General features: G+C 55.0%; 4 protein-coding genes across 4 annotated transcripts in view; 3 read left to right on the forward strand and 1 right to left on the reverse strand.

Annotated features, from left to right (window-relative positions):
* The first annotated feature begins 470 nt into the window (after window positions 1–470).
* GTF2F1 (general transcription factor IIF, polypeptide 1, 74kDa) lies at window positions 471–12,254 on the forward strand. The gene is made up of 13 exons (XM_008575830.1): window positions 471–889; window positions 975–1,021; window positions 1,712–1,784; window positions 5,526–5,719; window positions 6,658–6,828; window positions 9,778–9,962; window positions 10,191–10,347; window positions 10,431–10,492; window positions 10,591–10,710; window positions 10,836–10,909; window positions 11,007–11,145; window positions 11,355–11,472; window positions 11,558–12,254. The coding sequence occupies exons 1-13, from the start codon at window positions 878–880 to the stop codon at window positions 11,760–11,762; spliced, it is 1,557 nt and encodes a 518-aa protein (XP_008574052.1). The 5' UTR covers window positions 471–877; the 3' UTR covers window positions 11,763–12,254.
* A 1,613-nt stretch (window positions 12,255–13,867) lies between these two features.
* On the forward strand, window positions 13,868–14,562 carry PSPN (persephin). The gene is made up of 2 exons (XM_008575831.1): window positions 13,868–14,153; window positions 14,240–14,562. The coding sequence occupies exons 1-2, from the start codon at window positions 13,886–13,888 to the stop codon at window positions 14,560–14,562; spliced, it is 591 nt and encodes a 196-aa protein (XP_008574053.1). The 5' UTR covers window positions 13,868–13,885.
* Window positions 14,563–14,778: 216 nt separating this feature from the next.
* LOC103592944 (alpha-ketoglutarate-dependent dioxygenase alkB homolog 7, mitochondrial-like) lies at window positions 14,779–15,925 on the reverse strand. Its single transcript, XM_008575840.1, has 4 exons — window positions 15,900–15,925; window positions 15,321–15,516; window positions 15,110–15,234; window positions 14,779–14,941 (listed from the first exon to the last, which is right to left on the reverse strand). The coding sequence occupies exons 1-4, from the start codon at window positions 15,923–15,925 to the stop codon at window positions 14,779–14,781; spliced, it is 510 nt and encodes a 169-aa protein (XP_008574062.1).
* Window positions 15,926–16,175: 250 nt separating this feature from the next.
* Window positions 16,176–16,591, forward strand: part of LOC103592945 (general transcription factor IIF subunit 1-like) — a 1,771-nt gene continuing 1,355 nt past the window's right edge. The window contains exons 1-2 of the mRNA XM_008575841.1: window positions 16,176–16,229; window positions 16,345–16,478. Coding sequence (XP_008574063.1) covers window positions 16,176–16,229; window positions 16,345–16,478 — 188 coding nt within the window. The remainder of the gene's footprint in view (window positions 16,230–16,344; window positions 16,479–16,591) is intronic.

Genomic DNA, 16,591 nt, shown 5'->3' on the forward strand with positions numbered 1-16,591 from the left:
ACAGCCTCCTTCCCTTCCCCCCAGTATGCCACCTTCCCCCGCAGTGTTACCCTTCTCCTGGGGCCTCAGGGGCCGGCCCATGTGGGGCAGCTTGGACTTGCAGAGACCCATCCCGCCTGCAGCCCTTCGGGTGGTCGCGCCCCATCTCCACCCAGGCCCTGACCCCTCCTGGCTCGGCTCAACGTCACAAGGGTCCCCGCCCAGATCATTTGGCAGGATGATGGGGTTCCCCAACCCGGGGCAGGAGGAGGAAATAAACCCCAAACAGACCCAGGGGGAGCCAGGCGGCGGCTACACCCGACAAAGTAGGCTTCGGTCGCTATGGTGACGCGGCCTCCTCGCACTCACTTCCGGAGCGAGGTAACGCATGCGCAAAGCGCCTGGGAGCCCACAAGGAGGGATCGTTTCCTTCCTCCCTACCCAGATTGCGCCGCGATCCCTGAGTGTGACGTCAGGGAGGAAGGCGTTCCCACATGTCGTGATTAAAGGAACGGTCCCCTAGAAGAGCGCGCCAGCGACAGGAAGCGGTTCGTTTATCTCAGACACGTCCGGGGTTTGCCGCGCCCGAAATGAGGCAAGATGGGGAACATAAGTGACAGCGCGTTGAAGACCCACAACCTCCAGGGAGGTTGCCATCGCGACGTGGCCCGCGGAAGACTTTCACTTCCGGGTTATGTGGCAGCGCAGGCGCAGATGGAGCCGAGCGCCGCTTCCGGGTAGCTTTCCCAGGGTCCGCGGTGTCTGTGGTTTGGAGTCCTCGCTCAGGGCCAGAGAGGCGACATAGAGAGTGCGGCGTTCTCGGGACAGCGGGACGCAGACTTAAGGGAAGACGAAAAGAATCCGGGTCGGATCGGACCCGAACCACCGACCATTGCCCATGGCAGCCCTAGTGAGTATGAATGAGGCGGGGTTCGGGGGTCCCTGCGGCGGCCTCCGCAGCCCCTCACTCACCATCCCGTTTTCTCTCTCCTCAGGGCCCCGGCAACCAGAATGTCACCGAGTACGTCGTTCGAGTCCCTAAGTAAGTCCCTGGCCCCATCTCCCACTCCCCCGTAAAAAGGAGTTAAAACCTTCACGGGCTTCTCGGCGTTTCTGGCCTCGCCTGTGATTCTCCCTCCGTACCGGGAGCGACTGGAGGGTTAAGCTGAGGCCTCTCAGGGGGTATCACTGTTTTATGAATGGATGAATGGATGAGTGCATTAATACACAGCACGATTCAGCCCCCTGGCCTGGCATCAAGGCCTTTATGATCCCATGTTGCCCAGACTCTAGCAGTAGGGCATATTTTTTGTCCTGTTTCAAACTGCCCAAGCTTTCTTTCCTTTCCAGGCCTTTGTACGTGCTGCTGCCTTTGTCGGGGATACTTTTCTCCCTACAATTGTGACTCCCCTGGGTGGATTCTTGTCTGTCCTGCAAAACCCCGTTCCAATATTTTCCTCCTCCAGGAAGCACTCTCTGCATGCCTTGCCTCTTCCCCAAACCTGAGTTCTCCATTATCTCCACATCTTGTGTTTCCCCCAAGTCTTTGTCCCTCCTTCTGCTCCTCCTCTACATGGGGTTGGGAGAGGATGGATCTGCTTCTCTGACAGACTGGGAACTTCCAGAGCCTGTTATGATCCCTAGCTTTGCCCAGCACAAAGGGCTGAACTAGGGTTGGTCTGTTGAATGTATGATTGATTGAATCAGCACTGCTTTTTCTTGCCCACTCCAGGAACACCACCAAGAAGTATAACATAATGGCTTTCAATGCAGCTGATAAAGTCAACTTTGCTACTTGGAATCAGGTAAGTTTCTGGTTGGCAGGTGTGTGTATGTGCATGTGTGTGTGTGTGCGTGTCAGAGAGAGAGAGAGAACATAACCCTGAACTTGGTGGTTGTAATAGTCGTTTAGCTGTAATAGTAACGGAGGCTTAGTCTTCTTAGCTCTCACCAAGTGGAGGTGAAATGATGACAAAGGCCCAGGCCGAGCTGCTGGGCATCCCTGGGAGTAAGGTTTGGCAGGCCCCGCCTGCAGGAGGCCTTCTCCTTAAAGGAGAACATTTAGAATTTGTGCCCATTGATGGGCATTTTTGGCCCAGATTTATCTGGGCAAGGGAAGGGGCTGGGCTGGGGGCTGCATTCAGCAGATGGCCCCAGAGCTCCTGTGACTGCACTGGTACAGGCAAGTCCTGGATGGGCACTCAGGGAGGATGGAGGTTATGAGTGGTTGGGTGCTAGTGTGTTTTGGAAGTGGAGTCAGCAGGGTTTGTCGACAGATTGGATGTTGAGGGGGAAGGGCAAGAGACAGAAACGCCTGGAAGAAAGTGAGGTTTGGATGGAGTACTTGAGATTTCAGTTCTGGACATCTATTTAAGCTGCCTGTTACACATCAAGAGGAAATGATCAGTAAACAGTTGGGTATATGAGGTGGGAGATTAGGGTGGAGGACCTGGGCATTTGGGTGGTGGTGGTGGGGGGGCATTTAAAGCCACAGAGACTGTGGCTGGCCATTCAGCTCACTTGGTTAGAGCGCAGTGTTATAACACCAAGGTTAAGGGTCAGATCCCCATATTGGCCAGCTGTCAAAAAATAAAAGAAACTTGGGCCGGCCCGTGGCTCACTCAGGAGAGTGCGGTGCTGATAACACCAAGGCCCCGGGTTTGGATCCCATATAGGGATGGCCAGTTCGCTCACTGGCTGAGCGTGGTGCTGACAACACCAAGTCAAGGGTTAAGATCCCCTTACCAGAGGCCGGCCCGGTGGCACACTTGGTAGAGTGAGGCGCTTGGGAGCACGGCGGCCCTCCCGCCGAGGGTTCGGATCCCATATAGAGGCCAGTCCGCTCACTAGTTGAGCGCAGTGCAACACTGAGCGTTGCGATCCCGTTGCCGGTTGTGGTACGGGTGCGACACTGAGGGTTGCGATCCCGTTACCGGTCACGAAAAAAGGCAAAAAGGAAAAAAAAAAAAAAGATCCCCTTACCAGTCATCTTTTAAAAAAATAAAATAAAATAATAAAAGAAACTAAAGGCACAGAGACTGGATCAGCTTATCAAGGGAGTTGGCCAAAGGTCTAAAGTTGGCAGCTTCAAACCCTGCCACAGTGGGGCGACTCCTCCTGTTCTTGTGTGTGAGCACAGTTCTGTCCTTTTCTTTGGTGGTGGGAGGTGGTGCTGGCAAGTACAGGGATCTGACCCTGGACCTTGGTGTTACCACCACCACACTCTAATCAACTGAGCTAACTGGCCAGCCTCGTTCTGTCTTGGCTACTTTAAAGTATCACCTCATCCAGTTGAGCTGATGAGACTTTACCTGAGAGAGAGGTGATAACCTGCCCACCTGGTCACTGGGCAGGTGGTTGCTTGCTGAGGGCACCTTCTTCCCAGAGTGTAGTGTCACCTCCATTTGAAAGCTTGTGGGATGCCTGCCTTCCAGGATTTCTAGCCACACATTCATACACAAACACACTTTCACTCTCTCCCCCAACCCCTGGCCTAGACAAAGTTATCCAGATATCACATTGGAGGGTTAGGATTTCAATACACGAATTTTAGAGGCACACAGATATTCCGTCCATAACACTCCAACCTTAACCAATTGAATTGTATGGTGGTTTTATTTATTTATTTATTTATTTTTTGGCAACTGGCTGGTATGGGGATCTGAACCCTTGACCTTGGTTTTATCAGCTCTGTGCTCTGACCAACTGAGCTAACCAGCCAGCTCTATAGAATAGTTTTAGATCAATATTCAGTCTATTTAGTTTTCCCTGGAGTTTGTAAGTTTGCTGTTTTAATGATTAGTTTTCTTAGCATCAATTCAATCTAAAATTCTTCCCTAGTTGGGTAAATCTCAGTGCGTCTAAGCCCATTAAATATTCTCTATATGCATCCCAGAGCCTTCTCACCTGCTCACTCTACACTGGCTGCTCTCTAGCCATACCATTACTGGTCTCATCTGGGGTGGGTGGGGGTCTCCCCATGCCTTTATCCTGGGTATTCTCCCTTTCTCTCGTCCTCATTTCCCATTTCTTATTTCCAACGTTGTTGTCATCCCTGTTTCCCCCTTGTTTTAATGAAGCACAGCCTGGAGTAGCTCCCTGAAAAGGAGGTGTGGGAAGTACCTTGTGAGCATTTGTGCCCCTAAGACTGTTTTTACTCTCACTTCATGATTGATAGCTTGGCTGGGTATAGAATTCTAGCCTGGTAGTCATTTTCCCTCGCTTTTGAAAGCATCGCTCCATGGTCCTTTACCTTCCAGTGTGGCTGTTGAGGAATCTCTGCCATTTTCACTCTTGATCCCTTTTATCAGGAGTCAGCAAGCTTTTTCATAAAGGGCCAGATAATAATTAGTTTGGCTTTGTTGGCTAGACAGTACTGTCTCAACTAATCCACTCTGCCATTGTAGAACAAAAGCAGCCATAGACAGTAGGAAATGAATGGGTGTGACTGTGTGCCAATAAAACTTTATTTACAAAAACAGATGGCCAACCCATGCTTTATTTATTTGTTTATTTTTGGCAGCTGGCCAGGACCCGGATCCAAAGCCTCCTGCCTTATATGAAACCCATTTCTCCCCACTTCCTGGGAGCCTGTGGGATCTTCTCTTTGTCCCCAGGCGTCTGAAATCTCATGATAATGGGAAGTAATGTGGGTCATGTTGCCTTTTTCAGTTAATAGGTCTTGGCAGTTGTTTCACACAGTTACCTCTTTTCTTTCTTTTTTGTTTTTGGCTGCACAGTATTCCACTGTATATAGGAACCCCAGTGAATTTAGAAAAAGATGAAAGATTTATATGTTCTGAACAGAAAGCAAAGTATGCCCCAGTGTATTTAAGCCGTCTCTATGATGTGCATTTAGATTTACTTCCAATCTTTCAAGTAGTGCTGTAATAAATAACCTGTGTGTATGTCATTTCATCCTCCCCTATGTGAAGGAAGAATCCTTAGGTGTAAGCAGTGTGTGCATTTTAAAATTTAATATATATCGCTAAATTGCTCAGAGATGGAAGTTTGGAAAAACTCATCTTTTTGGCATCTAAATGTATGGGGCAGGACTGGCCAGTTAGATTACAGCATGAGCATTAACACTGGTGTTATAACACCAAGGTCAAGAGTTCAGATCCCCTTACCTGCCAGCCACCACAAAAAAAAAAAAAAAAAAAAAAAAAATTAATGGGGCAGTCCAGAGTCAAATGGCAAGAGAGAAGAAAAGAGGGCCAGTCCAAGGAGGTAGTTTTTATTGTTGTTTTTGATTTACTACCACAATGATCTCGTTTCTTTTTAAAAATTTTTAATTTGAAAATAATTTCAAACTTTCAAGAAGTTGCAAAAATACACACAGTACAAGGCTCACCCAAATTCCCTTTACCCAGATTCACCAAGTGCTGACATTCTGCCCCTTTCCTGCCAAGCAGCCAGTTGGCTTTGAGCGTCTGGAGCTCAGCTTCGGGAGAGTAAAGGGTGTTCCTGGCAGGGAGTTGGGGGAGTAGGCACAGCCCATGCACAGGCAGGGACCCTGAGAGAGGTTTTGCTCCCTGCTCCCCCAGGCTCGGCTGGAGCGGGACTTGAGCAACAAGAAAATTTACCAAGAGGAGGAGATGCCCGAGTCGGGCGCAGGCAGCGAGTTCAACCGCAAGCTTCGGGAGGAGGCTCGGAGGAAAAAGTACGGCATCGTCCTCAAGGAGTTCCGGCCCGAGGACCAGCCCTGGCTGCTCCGTGTCAACGGCAAATCGGGCAGGAAGTGAGCGATGGGGCAGCGGGAAGGGTGGCAGCCCGGGAGCAGCCCATGTCCCGTCTTACACACTTGGCGGGCACCCTCTTAACCTGTTTCCCCGCTGTACAGTGGAGATGCCAGCACTATCTCGGTTGTAGGGTTTTTTTTGTGGGAGGGGCAGCTGGTTGGTTCGGGGATCCAAACCCTTGACCTTGTTATCACACCATGCTGTAACCAGCTGAGCTAACTGGCCAGCCAGTCTCTGAACTGAGTTGGTGCTTGTGCCTGGCTCTGTAGCAGCGCTATGTGCCACGATGCTGGAAACCCTGGGGGGATTATGACAATTGAGAGGACCTCCCAGAGAGGGTGACCTGTGGGCAGAGCAGGAGAAGTGAAGGTTTAGTCGATGAAGGGCACACCAGGGAGAAGTACCCGTGATAGTAGTGACAGACAGCAGGCTGGAAGACAGGGTGGATGCCAGGATGCAGCCAGACTGTGGGCACAGGGGAGCCCTGGAAGGTTGTAGGCAGGGGGAGGGCACCCAGGAAAAGATTGCCCGGATGTTTGGGGCGGAAGAGGGTGAGGGTGGAGGCCATGAGGAGCCTGGACAGTTGTTTGCGCTTGAGGGTCTGCTGGTCTGCTATTCCTTTCCGTCCCATCGCTGTCCCCCACCCGGCTCCTCAGGTTCCCAGCTGCAGGGCCTGGCTCTTCACAGCTAATCCAGCACGGTCCTTCAAGCAGTGATCGTGAAGCGCATCATAGGCCCAGCACTGAACCCATTCTGCGAGGCGGGAGCACTAGCCCTGCTTTCCAGAATGGGAAATCGAGGCTCAGGCAGTTGAAGGGGCTTCCCTGGTCCTCACAGTCACAGGCTTTCCTGGGAGAACTGTAGAGCAGGCAGACTTGTGGGGCACAGGCAGGGCCAGGTGGTCCTTGGGCCAGGTCGTGACCGTGGCTCCCTGCAGGTTCAAAGGCATAAAGAAGGGAGGCGTGACAGAGAATACATCCTACTACATCTTCACCCAGTGCCCCGATGGGGCCTTTGAGGCCTTCCCTGTGCACAACTGGTACAATTTCACGCCACTGGCCCGGCACCGCACACTCACTGCTGAGGAAGCCGAGGAGGAGTGGGAGAGGTGAGTGAGCCTGGGGAGGGTGGGGACGGGGTTGGGGGACTCAAGCGCTTGGAAATGGGGTATGTTGACAGCTGCAGGCCACACCCTGTTCTGGGAGCTGGGGCCTCAGTGATGAGCAAGCTAGACCCTACCTGCCCTCTCTGAGCTCTCAGTCCGATGGGGAGACAGTCACAGGACAGAGTTGGTGAGCCCAGAGCAGGAACTGGCAGAGCAGAGTGGGGTCTAGCTGGCCCCCTCATCTTCACCCAAGCAGGAGGTCACACAGCGGGGTCAGCTGCAAGGGGTTCTGGGAGGGGCCTCCCGAGGCAGTGGCATTGATCAGGGCTCTGGAGATGGGGTGGGTACAATTAAGGGCACGTGGACTGAGGGACATGGCATGAGAGGCTGGAGCAGAGTGATTGTGGGGAGGGGGATGAGACTGAAGGCCTAGAGCAGCAGCTTCGAATTCCCAGCTCAGGATGTGACCTTCTTAGGGCCACCACAGCCACGGGAGGGCGCTGTGGATGTGCCTGCAAACTGCATTTGCACATGTCACAGATTAGCAGATGCCCAAGGACTTGGTGGCTCCCAAAAGATTGTTAAAACACCTTTTTTCCCCCTTTGCTTAGTGAATTTCTTTACTTTTAAAACTTTTTTTTTTTTTTTACAAAAGATGACAGGTAAGGGGATCTTAACCCTTGACTTGGTGTTGTCAGCACCACACTCTCCCAAGTGAGCCATGGGCTGGCTCTACTTTTAAAACTTTTGAATGAGTGATAGGTTAATAAATTGGCTCAGCTCCAAAAGCAACCCCAATTAAAAAAACTCCCCCCCCAAAAAAAAGCAACTCCAAAAGCACATGGTGAAGAGTCCCCTTCACAGAGGGACCGAGCCTCTGAGTTTGCGAGCCTGCAGATCCCCCCACCCCCCACGCTGGTCTGTCTGTCTGCTCTGTGCTGGCTGAATTCATGAATTTTTACTATGTGATTTGCCAGGAGGGCAGGTTTCCTCCATTACTCCTTTCTTGCAGAAGTCTTCTGGATGCTTTCCTTTATTTCTTTTTTCTTTCTTTTTTGTTTTTTTTTGCGGCTAACTGATAAAGTGGATCGAAACCCTTGACCTTGCTGTTGCCAGCACCACACTCTAAGCAACTCATCTAACCAGCCAGTCCTTTCATTTATTTATTTTGCTGTATTTTCTTTAGAATCTGTTTTATAAGTTTTGGGGAGAAAAACTTGGTGTTTTATAGAATCACATAAAATCTGCACATTAACCTGGGAGAACTGCCATTTTTGTTTGTTTTTGGCATCTGGCTGGCTCGGGAGATCCAAACCCTTGACAGAAATGCCTCTTTTTTTTTTTTGGCTGGCCGGTACAGGGATCTGAACCCTTGACCTTGGTGTTACAAGGCTGCGCTCTAACCAACTAAGCTAACCAGCCAGCCCCAGAAATGCCATTTTTTTTTTTTTTTTTTTTGTCTTTTTCGTGACCGGTAAGGGGATCGCAACCCTTGGCTTGGTGTCGCCCACACCGTGCTCAGCCAGTGAGTGCACCAGTCATCCCTATATAGGATCCGAACCCTCGGTGGGAGCGCTGCTGCGCTTCCCAGCGCCGCACTCTCCCGAGTGTGCCATGGGCTCAGAAATGCCATTTTTTGATGAGATGTTGAATCTACTTAGCTAAGAACTGTTCAGGCTGGGCCCATCGGGGAGGGGGAGAGGGGCTTCATATATTTGTCCTTTTGCGTCTGGCTTCTCTCACTGAGCATAATGACCTCAAGGTTCATGCTATAGCAAGCAATAGTACTTCGTTCCTTTTTTTTAAAAAGTAATTTTGGGGGCCGGCTCGGTGGCGCACTGGATAGTGCGCCGCTTGAGAAGCGCGGTGGCGCTCCCGTCCGAGGGTTCGGATCCCATATGCAGACCGGTTCCCGCTCACTGGCTGAGCGAGGCACGGGAGCAACACCGAGGGTTGCGATCCCGTTGCCGGTCCCCGGTCCGGTACGGGGGCAACACTGAGGGTTGCAATCCGTTGCTGGACACGGAAAAAAGACAAAAAAGACAAAACAAAACAAAAAAAAAGTAATTTTGGAAAAGTTTTCATTGTGGTGAAAAAAACATGTAAAATTTACCATCTTCACCATTTCTCAGTGTGCAGTTCAGTAGCATTAAGTACATTCCTAGTTATGCAGCAGAATTCCATACATTTTTACAACCCCCATGAGTTTTGCATGTGCTGTTAGATGTGATCCTAACACTTCTCCTTAAACGCAGTCCCATTTTGCCAGCCTGTGGCTCACTTGGGAGAGTGTGGTGCTGATAACACCAAGGCCACGGGTTCGGATCCCATATAGGGATGGCCGGTTGGCTCACTGGGTGAGTGTGGTGCTGACAACACCAAGTCAAGGGTTAAGATCCCCTTACCAGTTATTTAAAAAAAAAAAAAAATGCAGTCCCATTTTTTGAAACTTTCGTGGCCAGTGGTACAATGTTACATCATTCCAGTGTTGCAGTGGAGACGTGAGTGTGCCTTATCATTAAAAAAGGCAGACCTATAAGCTATGATAAAAAAAAGACCACAGCTGGCTGGTTAGCTCAGTTGGTTAGAGCGCGGTGTTGTAATGCCAAGGTCAAGGGTTCTGATCCCTGTACTGGCCAGCCGCCAAAAAAAAAAAAAAAACAGACCAACATGAATACATGGTGACCCGATTCTGTTGCCTGAGAAGGGCCCTGAGCCCAAGAGACATGCCACGTTGACACCTTCTCCATGAGAGACTCTCAGAGAAGGAATTGGGAAGGGCCTCCTCTCCCCAGTGATCTCAGGGTGTTTCATGCCCCGCGTTGAGTCCCTGGGGTCAGGTCGCCTGTACGGTAGCATCTGCAGGGGCCCCCTGGGGCACGCCCGGTGGCGGTGCAGGGCCCCAGAACCCGGCCTCCTGAGCCCCCGCGTCGCCCCCTGCCCGACCCGCAGGAGGAACAAGGTGCTGAACCACTTCAGCATCATGCAGCAGCGGCGGCTCAAGGACCAGGATCAGGACGAGGACGAGGAGGAGAAGGAGAAGCGCGGCCGCAAGAAGGCCAGCGAGCTGCGCATCCACGACCTGGAGGACGACCTGGAGATGTCGTCCGACGACAGCGATGCTAGCGGCGATGAGGGTGAGGCCAGGTGCTGGGCGTGGCTGCTGACCTGTGTCCGGGTCTCAGTGCATCAAGGTGGCTGGTGGAGGCCGCTCGGTGAGCTGGGTGGAGCGCGGCGTTGTAACACCGAGGTCAAGGGTTCGGATCCGCACTCAGGCCGGCCACCGAAAACGGAAAAGAAAGGCACAATGACCACGTGGCCTGAGCCCACCGTCTCCTCCCCCTCCTCTTCCTTTCCCGTCCCAGGCAGCAGAGCTCCCAAGGCCAAGAAGAAGGCTCCGCCAGCCACGGCGGGCAGGAAGAAGAAGAAGAAGAAGAAGGGCTCGGACGACGAGGCCCTGGAGGACAGTGATGACGGGGACTTCGAGGGCCAGGAGGTGGACTACATGTCCGACGGCTCCAGGTGAGGCAGGCAGAGGCGGGTGGGAGACCCTGGCCTGGCCCTGCGGACGCAGTTGCCCACTCTGTGCCCACTGTGTCTTACAGCAGTTCCCAGGACGAGACGGAGGGCAAGGCCAAGGTCCCGCAGCAGGAGGACGGGCCCAAGGGTAGGCGGCGGCCGGGCGGGCAGCGGCCGGGGGGGTGGGGTGGGAGGTAGGGCCGGCGGGCTCCCACTTGCTCACGCCCCGTCCCTCGCCTTCCCCAGGGGTGGATGAGCAGAGCGAGAGCAGCGAGGAGAGCGAGGAGGAGAAGCCCCCCGAGGAGGAGAAGGAGGAGGAGGAGGAGAAGAAGGCCCCCACCCCTCAGGAGAAGAAGCGCCGGAGAGGTGCGTCCCGGAACCCCGCCGTCCCGTCCCGTCCCGCGCAGGCCTCCCTCGTGCGGCGGAGCCGGGGGCGGGCGCAGGCGTGTGCGGGCCGCTCTGGTCCTGACTGCCAGCCTCTGGCCCTGCAGACAGCAGCGAGGAGTCTGACAGCTCGGAGGACAGCGACATCGACAGCGAGGCCTCCTCGGCCCTCTTCATGGCGGTGAGGCAGGCCGGGCGGGGGCGGATGGGGCCGCGGGTGGGGGCGGGGGCCTCTGTTTCTAGACTCATGTCCCCAATCCCAACTCGGACACCTGCAGAAGAAGAAGACGCCCCCCAAGAGGGAGCGGAAGCCGTCCGGAGGCAGCTCGCGGGGCAACAGCCGCCCTGGCACGCCCAGCGCCGAGAGCAGCAGCACGTCCTCCACCCTGCGGGCTGCCGCCACCAAACTAGAGCAAGGTGAGCACCCGGTGTCCCGCTGCTCGGCCGCGGCCTCCTGGCCTCTGTGCTCGGATCCGACACCAGAGCGGCGATGGAGAGTCAGGGATGGATGCCCGTCTCTCCCTGAGCCCCCTGGACCCATAATCCTGGCGCTGCCAGGCCCGGGGGTCCTGCCCAGGGGTCCAGCCTCCCATCCCCAAGACTCAGCCCTGACTCTGCTCTAACAGGGAAGCGGACGAGCGAGCCGCCGGCCGCCAAGCGCTTACGGCTGGATCCCGGGCCCCAGAGCCTGTCCGGGAAGTCGACCCCCCAGCCGCCGTCGGGGAAGTCGACGCCCAGCAGCGGGTAAGTTGGCGAGCATGGCAGGGCCAGAGTGAGGGCAGCAGGGGAGACTCGCTGATGGCTGCCTCCCCCACCCTCTGCCCCGCAGTGACGTGCAGGTGACTGAGGACGCTGTGCGCCGCTACCTGACGCGAAAGCCCATGACCACCAAGGACCTGCTGAAAAAGTTCCAGACCAAGAAGACGGGGCTGAGCAGCGAGCAGACAGTGAATGTGCTGGCGCAGATCCTCAAGCGCCTCAACCCGGAGCGCAAGATGATCAACGACAAGATGCACTTCTCCCTGAAGGAGTGACAGCCTGCTGCCACTGCCCTCCCAATAAATAGGCTCTGCTCTCCAGAACTTCTCAGACTGCCACGTTCCGCGTGCTCACCGAACCCGCGTGCGCGTCCACTGCCTATCTGTGGTTCTGCTCCCTGAGCCTGGGACCTTGGTGCTACCAATTCTGGAAGAGCCTGAGCAGTTCCCTCCTCCATTTGCTTCTCCCCAGCTCCTCCTTCTGGAACCTTTAGACGCCTGTTAGATCATCTCATTCTCCTCACGGCTCATCCCTGCACACTGAGCGTGCCTCTGTGCTGCCACTGGGTAGCCTTTTTTTCTTTTTGGTGGCTCTCTGGTGCGGGGATCCGAACCGTTGACCTTGGTGGTGTTATCACTAGGCTCTACCCAGCTGAGCTAATTGGTGAGCCCAACCACTGGGTAACTGCAGCTCTGCCTTCCCCTTCACTAATTCTCTCTTTAGCATTTGCTTATTTACCTTGTAACCCAGTAAATGGTTTCAGTGACTCCATTTTCTTTTTCTTTTTTTTTTTTTTTTTTTTTCCTTTTTGAGACTGGCCGCACCGTGCTCAGCTAGTGAGCGCTGTGAGCGCACCGGTCATCCCTATATAGGATCCGAACCCGCGGCGGGAGCGCTGCTGCACTCCCAGCGCCGCATTCTCAGGAGTGCGCCACGGGCTCGGCGCTTGTGACTCCATTTTCAATTTTTCAAACTTATCTTTGTTTCTTTTTCAAATCAACTGCTCTGTTTGGATAGCGTTTTGTTCCTTAAATTTTTGATCCCTCCTTTCATTTTTTTTTTAGCATCCTTATTGTCTGTCAGACACATCTAGATTCTGAAGTTCACGAGCATTCTGTTGTATCTTCTGACTCCCCTTCCTGATAGGTTATTTTCTTGTTTCATAAGTTTGTATGGGATACCCATCATCAGCCAGGGGGCTCTTTATTAGTGGGAATCCTGGTGTGTCAGTTCATTTCTATTGCTTATAATGGAATACCTGAAACTGAGTAATTTATAAAGAAATAGAATTTATTTCTAACAGTTTCAGAGGCTGAGAAGTCCAAAGTCCAGGGAACACATCTGGTGAGGCCCTCCAGAAATGATGGTGACTCTCCACAGGGATGCAGGGTATCGCATGGCGACAGGGCTGAGCAAGAGAGCTAACATGCTCACTCGCTGTCCTCATGAAGCCATCAGAACCACACCTGTTACCACTCATTAAACTATCAACTTATTACTCCATAAATAGATCAATCCATTCCCTAGGGCATGGTCCTCACAGTCTAATCACCTCTTGAAGGTACCATCTTTCAATTACCATAATAGGATTTCCCACCCTCAACACTGTCACAGCTCTGTGTGGGATCAAACTTCTCTTTAAACAAATAAATAGCACATAAGCTATTTGTATTTCCTTTGTCTCAAGCTCTTGGAAGCTCTTCAGTGCTGGGCACAGCAGTAAACACTAAATGCTCACTTCCCTGGGGTCACATGGGACTGGTCGAAGCTACCAGAACCCATGTCATGCTGGTAGTTACTGGGACCCAAAAGGTCTGAACCTCCCCCAAGCCCTGATGCTCTTGGATGCCAAGATGGGGCTGAAGTCTTGAGTTCTCAGGCTGGCCCTCCAGCCTTTGGGAGTCCCTGCCCCCTTTGGGTCCCAGCCTTTGGCTGTCCCCAGGCCTCTCCCTTTTCCTGTTTTGATGTTGTCTCAGCCAGGCCCAGAGACAAAGGCATGATGTTTTAATCCTTCTGGCAGGAGCCATGACAGATTCCCCATCGCCTCACCCACCTGCCAAGCCACCCCTGCCCCACCTGACACATGACATTGGGGCTCCTGAGCCACAGCACCCTGCCTTGGTGGGGAGGGATCCCACCAGGGGAAACACAATGCCCCCTGCCTCCCCCTCCAGACAGCAGGCGGGGTGGGGACATCAGTTGCCCACTCTGGGCTTGGCCCTGGCTGCCGGCACAGCACTCGTAAATCAGGGGGCTTAGGGGCGTCGGAAATGTGTCTGTGGAATGTTGGGGTGGGATGAGATGGGGGGTGGGTCCTTAACTCTTAGAAGGACAGGTGTTGGGCAGAAGGAGCCAGAGGCCTAGACCAGCGGACATGGGAGACACGCTGGCGTGGGGCATGGGCCTCCTCCTGGCCATGGCCGCCAGCAGTGAAGAGGTTAGTTACCCAGCCCAGGTGGGGATAAATGCAGACATGGGGCTCCCCCACTCTAAGGACCTGCCCATGGCAATGGCTGCAGGGAGAGTCCTGCTCAGCTCTCTGCTGCTCCTGTTGCTGCCGCTGGGCCTGCACTGGGGCCCTGTTGCTCAGGGGGCTCCAGTGGCAGAGGGAGACTACTCATCTGAGCAGGCAACAGAGACCAGAGGGACCTGGAGGACACAGCTGGGTAAGGATACCCAGGGCCACCGTGTGAGTTCCCAACTCCTCCCTGCCCAGATCCCACCTGTTGTCAGTGCCCCTTCTCTCCCCCAGGTGCCCACCACCCCCGAGCCCGCCTGCGCCGAGCCCTGGCCAGCCCATGCCAGCTGTGGAGCCTTACCCTGCCTGTGGCAGAGCTGGGCCTGGGCTATGCCTCGGAGGAAAAGGTCATCTTTCGCTACTGCGCTGGCAGCTGTCCCCGTGGAGCCCGTACCCAGCACGGCCTGACACTGGCCTGGCTGCGGGGTCAGGGCCGAGCCCACGGCAGGCCCTGTTGCCAGCCCACCCGCTATGCCGACGTGGCCTTCCTCGATGACCACCACCGCTGGCAGCGGCTGCCCCAGCTCTCAGCGGCTGCCTGCGGCTGTGGCGGCTGAGGGTGCCCCGGAGCTGTAGCGCTGGAGGAGCTCAGCTGTCTTATTTATTAGAGACCTGGGTGCTGAGAAAATGAGAAGGGGAGGTGGGCTGAGGCCTCCAGCAATGATCACAATAAAGGAAACTGCTTTCCTGGCCTTGACTGCCACCAGGATTGTCCATTCTGACTGTATTCACAAATCCGGGGTCTGTAAGAAGCTGGGGGATGGGCCTGGGGCTCAGCAGGCTGGGGGTGGCTGTCCAGGCTCCCCTGACCCTATCCCCTCAGGGAGGGAGCGGCAGATCACAGAGATGCGTCGACCCCGGGGAATCCGTCGCTCTCCAAAAAAAGACTCTTCGTCCCGAAGGATCTCATGGGAGAAGTCATAACGGGCCGAACCCCTGCAAGAGAAAACAGGCTGTGACTGGATGGGGTGAGGGCAGGCCCTGTTCCAAGCAGAGCTGGGTTCCAGTTCCTCTGTTGCCCCCTGCACCTTCCAAAGGTGTTCAAGCACTGATGGGCATCTGGCGCATTACTGGTGGGGTGGGGGCTCCTCGGCTTGGGGATACCTGAGGATGTAGAGGGATCCTGGCTCCAGCAGGAGTTCCAGCCACTCCCCTGGCTGCTGGGTGTGCACCAGCCTCATGACGCTGGGAGACAGGAGGGACAGGCCAGCAATGGTGGCTCCGCAGAACTGGAGAGGAGGCATGGCAGTGGGTCAGGGTCTGGCCTGGCCTGCCCACTCTGGCTGGGAGCTACAAGATGCTGGCCTCTGCCCACCTTAATGCTGTCCACGTGGGGCTTGATGTAGCCCCGAGGTTCTAGGTCCAGCACGTGCACTGGGGAGAGCAGCGTCTGGTCAGGGCCAAAGGCGGCTGCCTGCACGCGCTGCAGGATGGCCCGGCTGGCTTCTGACCAGCGTGACTTCTCTGTCTCTCGGAAGCCGTGGATGGCCTGCACAGAGAGCTCGGTCAAGCTAGGGAGCACCGAGGGGAATCAGGGAAACTGAGGCTAGGAGGGGCAGAGTACAGGGCAACAGTTTTCTCCCAGCATGATCCCTGACTCACATTCCTGCCGCTAATCTATCCCCTGCCAAAATCATAGCCCTGTCTAGGTCTCAAATCCATACCGGGATCCCAACCCCAGTCCCCACCTAGGTCTGATCTCAGTCCTCTATACTCAACTTCAGGCTCCAATTCCTGGTTCCAGGCTCCAGCTATTCAATTCCACCTGTCTCCGTCCACAACTTGATCCCCCCCCAAGTCCCCTGTCCCTGCCCCCAACCGCTGACTCCCCTCAGCTCCCTCCACACCTGTGTCTGCCCCTAATCTTGGTCCCAAATATCCCTGAGTTCCATACCCTGTCTCCAGGTATGGCCCTGCCATCATCACCAAAGTGTTCTCCCTACTCGCAATGTCCCCATTCCCCAGGTCCTCCCCCTCCCACTGCCCAGGTTCCAGGCCCCGCCCCTGCACACCAATTCTCGGTACCGCCCCCAGCCTAGCCTCACCCCATCCAGCGTTCGAAGCCACTGACCCCACCCCATAATACATCAGGCCCCGCCCCCACCACGTTCGAGGTACCGCCTCCAGCATAGCCTCACTCTAGCGCTCGACTCCCCTGACCCTGCCCCCAATGCCTGAGACCACGCCCAGGTACAGCCCCCAGCGTAGCCCCGCCCCATCCAACGTTTGAAATACTGACCCCGCCCCATAATACATCAGGCCCCTCCACCGTACAGTCCCCAGCGGGGCCCCGCCCCGTCCAGAGCTCGACTCCCTTGACCCCGCCCTCAATACCCCAGACCACGCCCACCACGCCCAACTACCGCCCCCAGCGCGGCCCCCACCCAGCGCTCGACTCCCTTGATCCCGCCCCCCAAGTCCCAGGCCCCGCCCCGACGCGACCCCGCCCCGCGCGCCTCACAGCGTCCCAATGGTCGTATTCGTAGCGGCGGCGGCGCAGCTCGGGCTCCAGCTCGCGGCTCAGCGTCTCCTCCTCGGCTGAACTCAGGAAGCCGGGCCGCATCACGGCCGCATCCCGCAGGCGGC

This window comes from Galeopterus variegatus, unplaced genomic scaffold, assembly GCF_000696425.1.
Source record: "Galeopterus variegatus unplaced genomic scaffold, G_variegatus-3.0.2 Scaffold1244, whole genome shotgun sequence".
NCBI classification, from domain to species: Eukaryota; Metazoa; Chordata; class Mammalia; order Dermoptera; family Cynocephalidae; genus Galeopterus; species Galeopterus variegatus.

What these genes read in the sequence shown, in the direction of transcription:
- GTF2F1 (XM_008575830.1), top strand. An exon ending in AACGGCAAATCGGGCAGGAA is followed by an intron (nt 5,720 to 6,657) that starts GTGAGCGATGGG and finishes GGCTCCCTGCAG; the next exon opens with GTTCAAAGGCATAAAGAAGG. An exon ending in CCTCGGCCCTCTTCATGGCG is followed by an intron (nt 10,910 to 11,006) that starts GTGAGGCAGGCC and finishes GGACACCTGCAG; the next exon opens with AAGAAGAAGACGCCCCCCAA.
- PSPN (XM_008575831.1), top strand. Translation starts at nt 13,886, where the DNA reads ATGGGCCTCCTCCTGGCCATGGCCGCCAGCAGTGAAGAGGTTAGTTAC. An exon ending in GACCTGGAGGACACAGCTGG is followed by an intron (nt 14,154 to 14,239) that starts GTAAGGATACCC and finishes TCTCTCCCCCAG; the next exon opens with GTGCCCACCACCCCCGAGCC.
- LOC103592944 (XM_008575840.1), bottom strand. Translation starts at nt 15,925, where the DNA reads ATGGCAGGGCCATACCTGGAGACAGG. An exon ending in GGGCCATACCTGGAGACAGG is followed by an intron (nt 15,517 to 15,899) that starts GTATGGAACTCA and finishes GGTGCTCCCTAG; the next exon opens with CTTGACCGAGCTCTCTGTGC. An exon ending in CCCACGTGGACAGCATTAAG is followed by an intron (nt 15,235 to 15,320) that starts GTGGGCAGAGGC and finishes CCTCCTCTCCAG; the next exon opens with TTCTGCGGAGCCACCATTGC.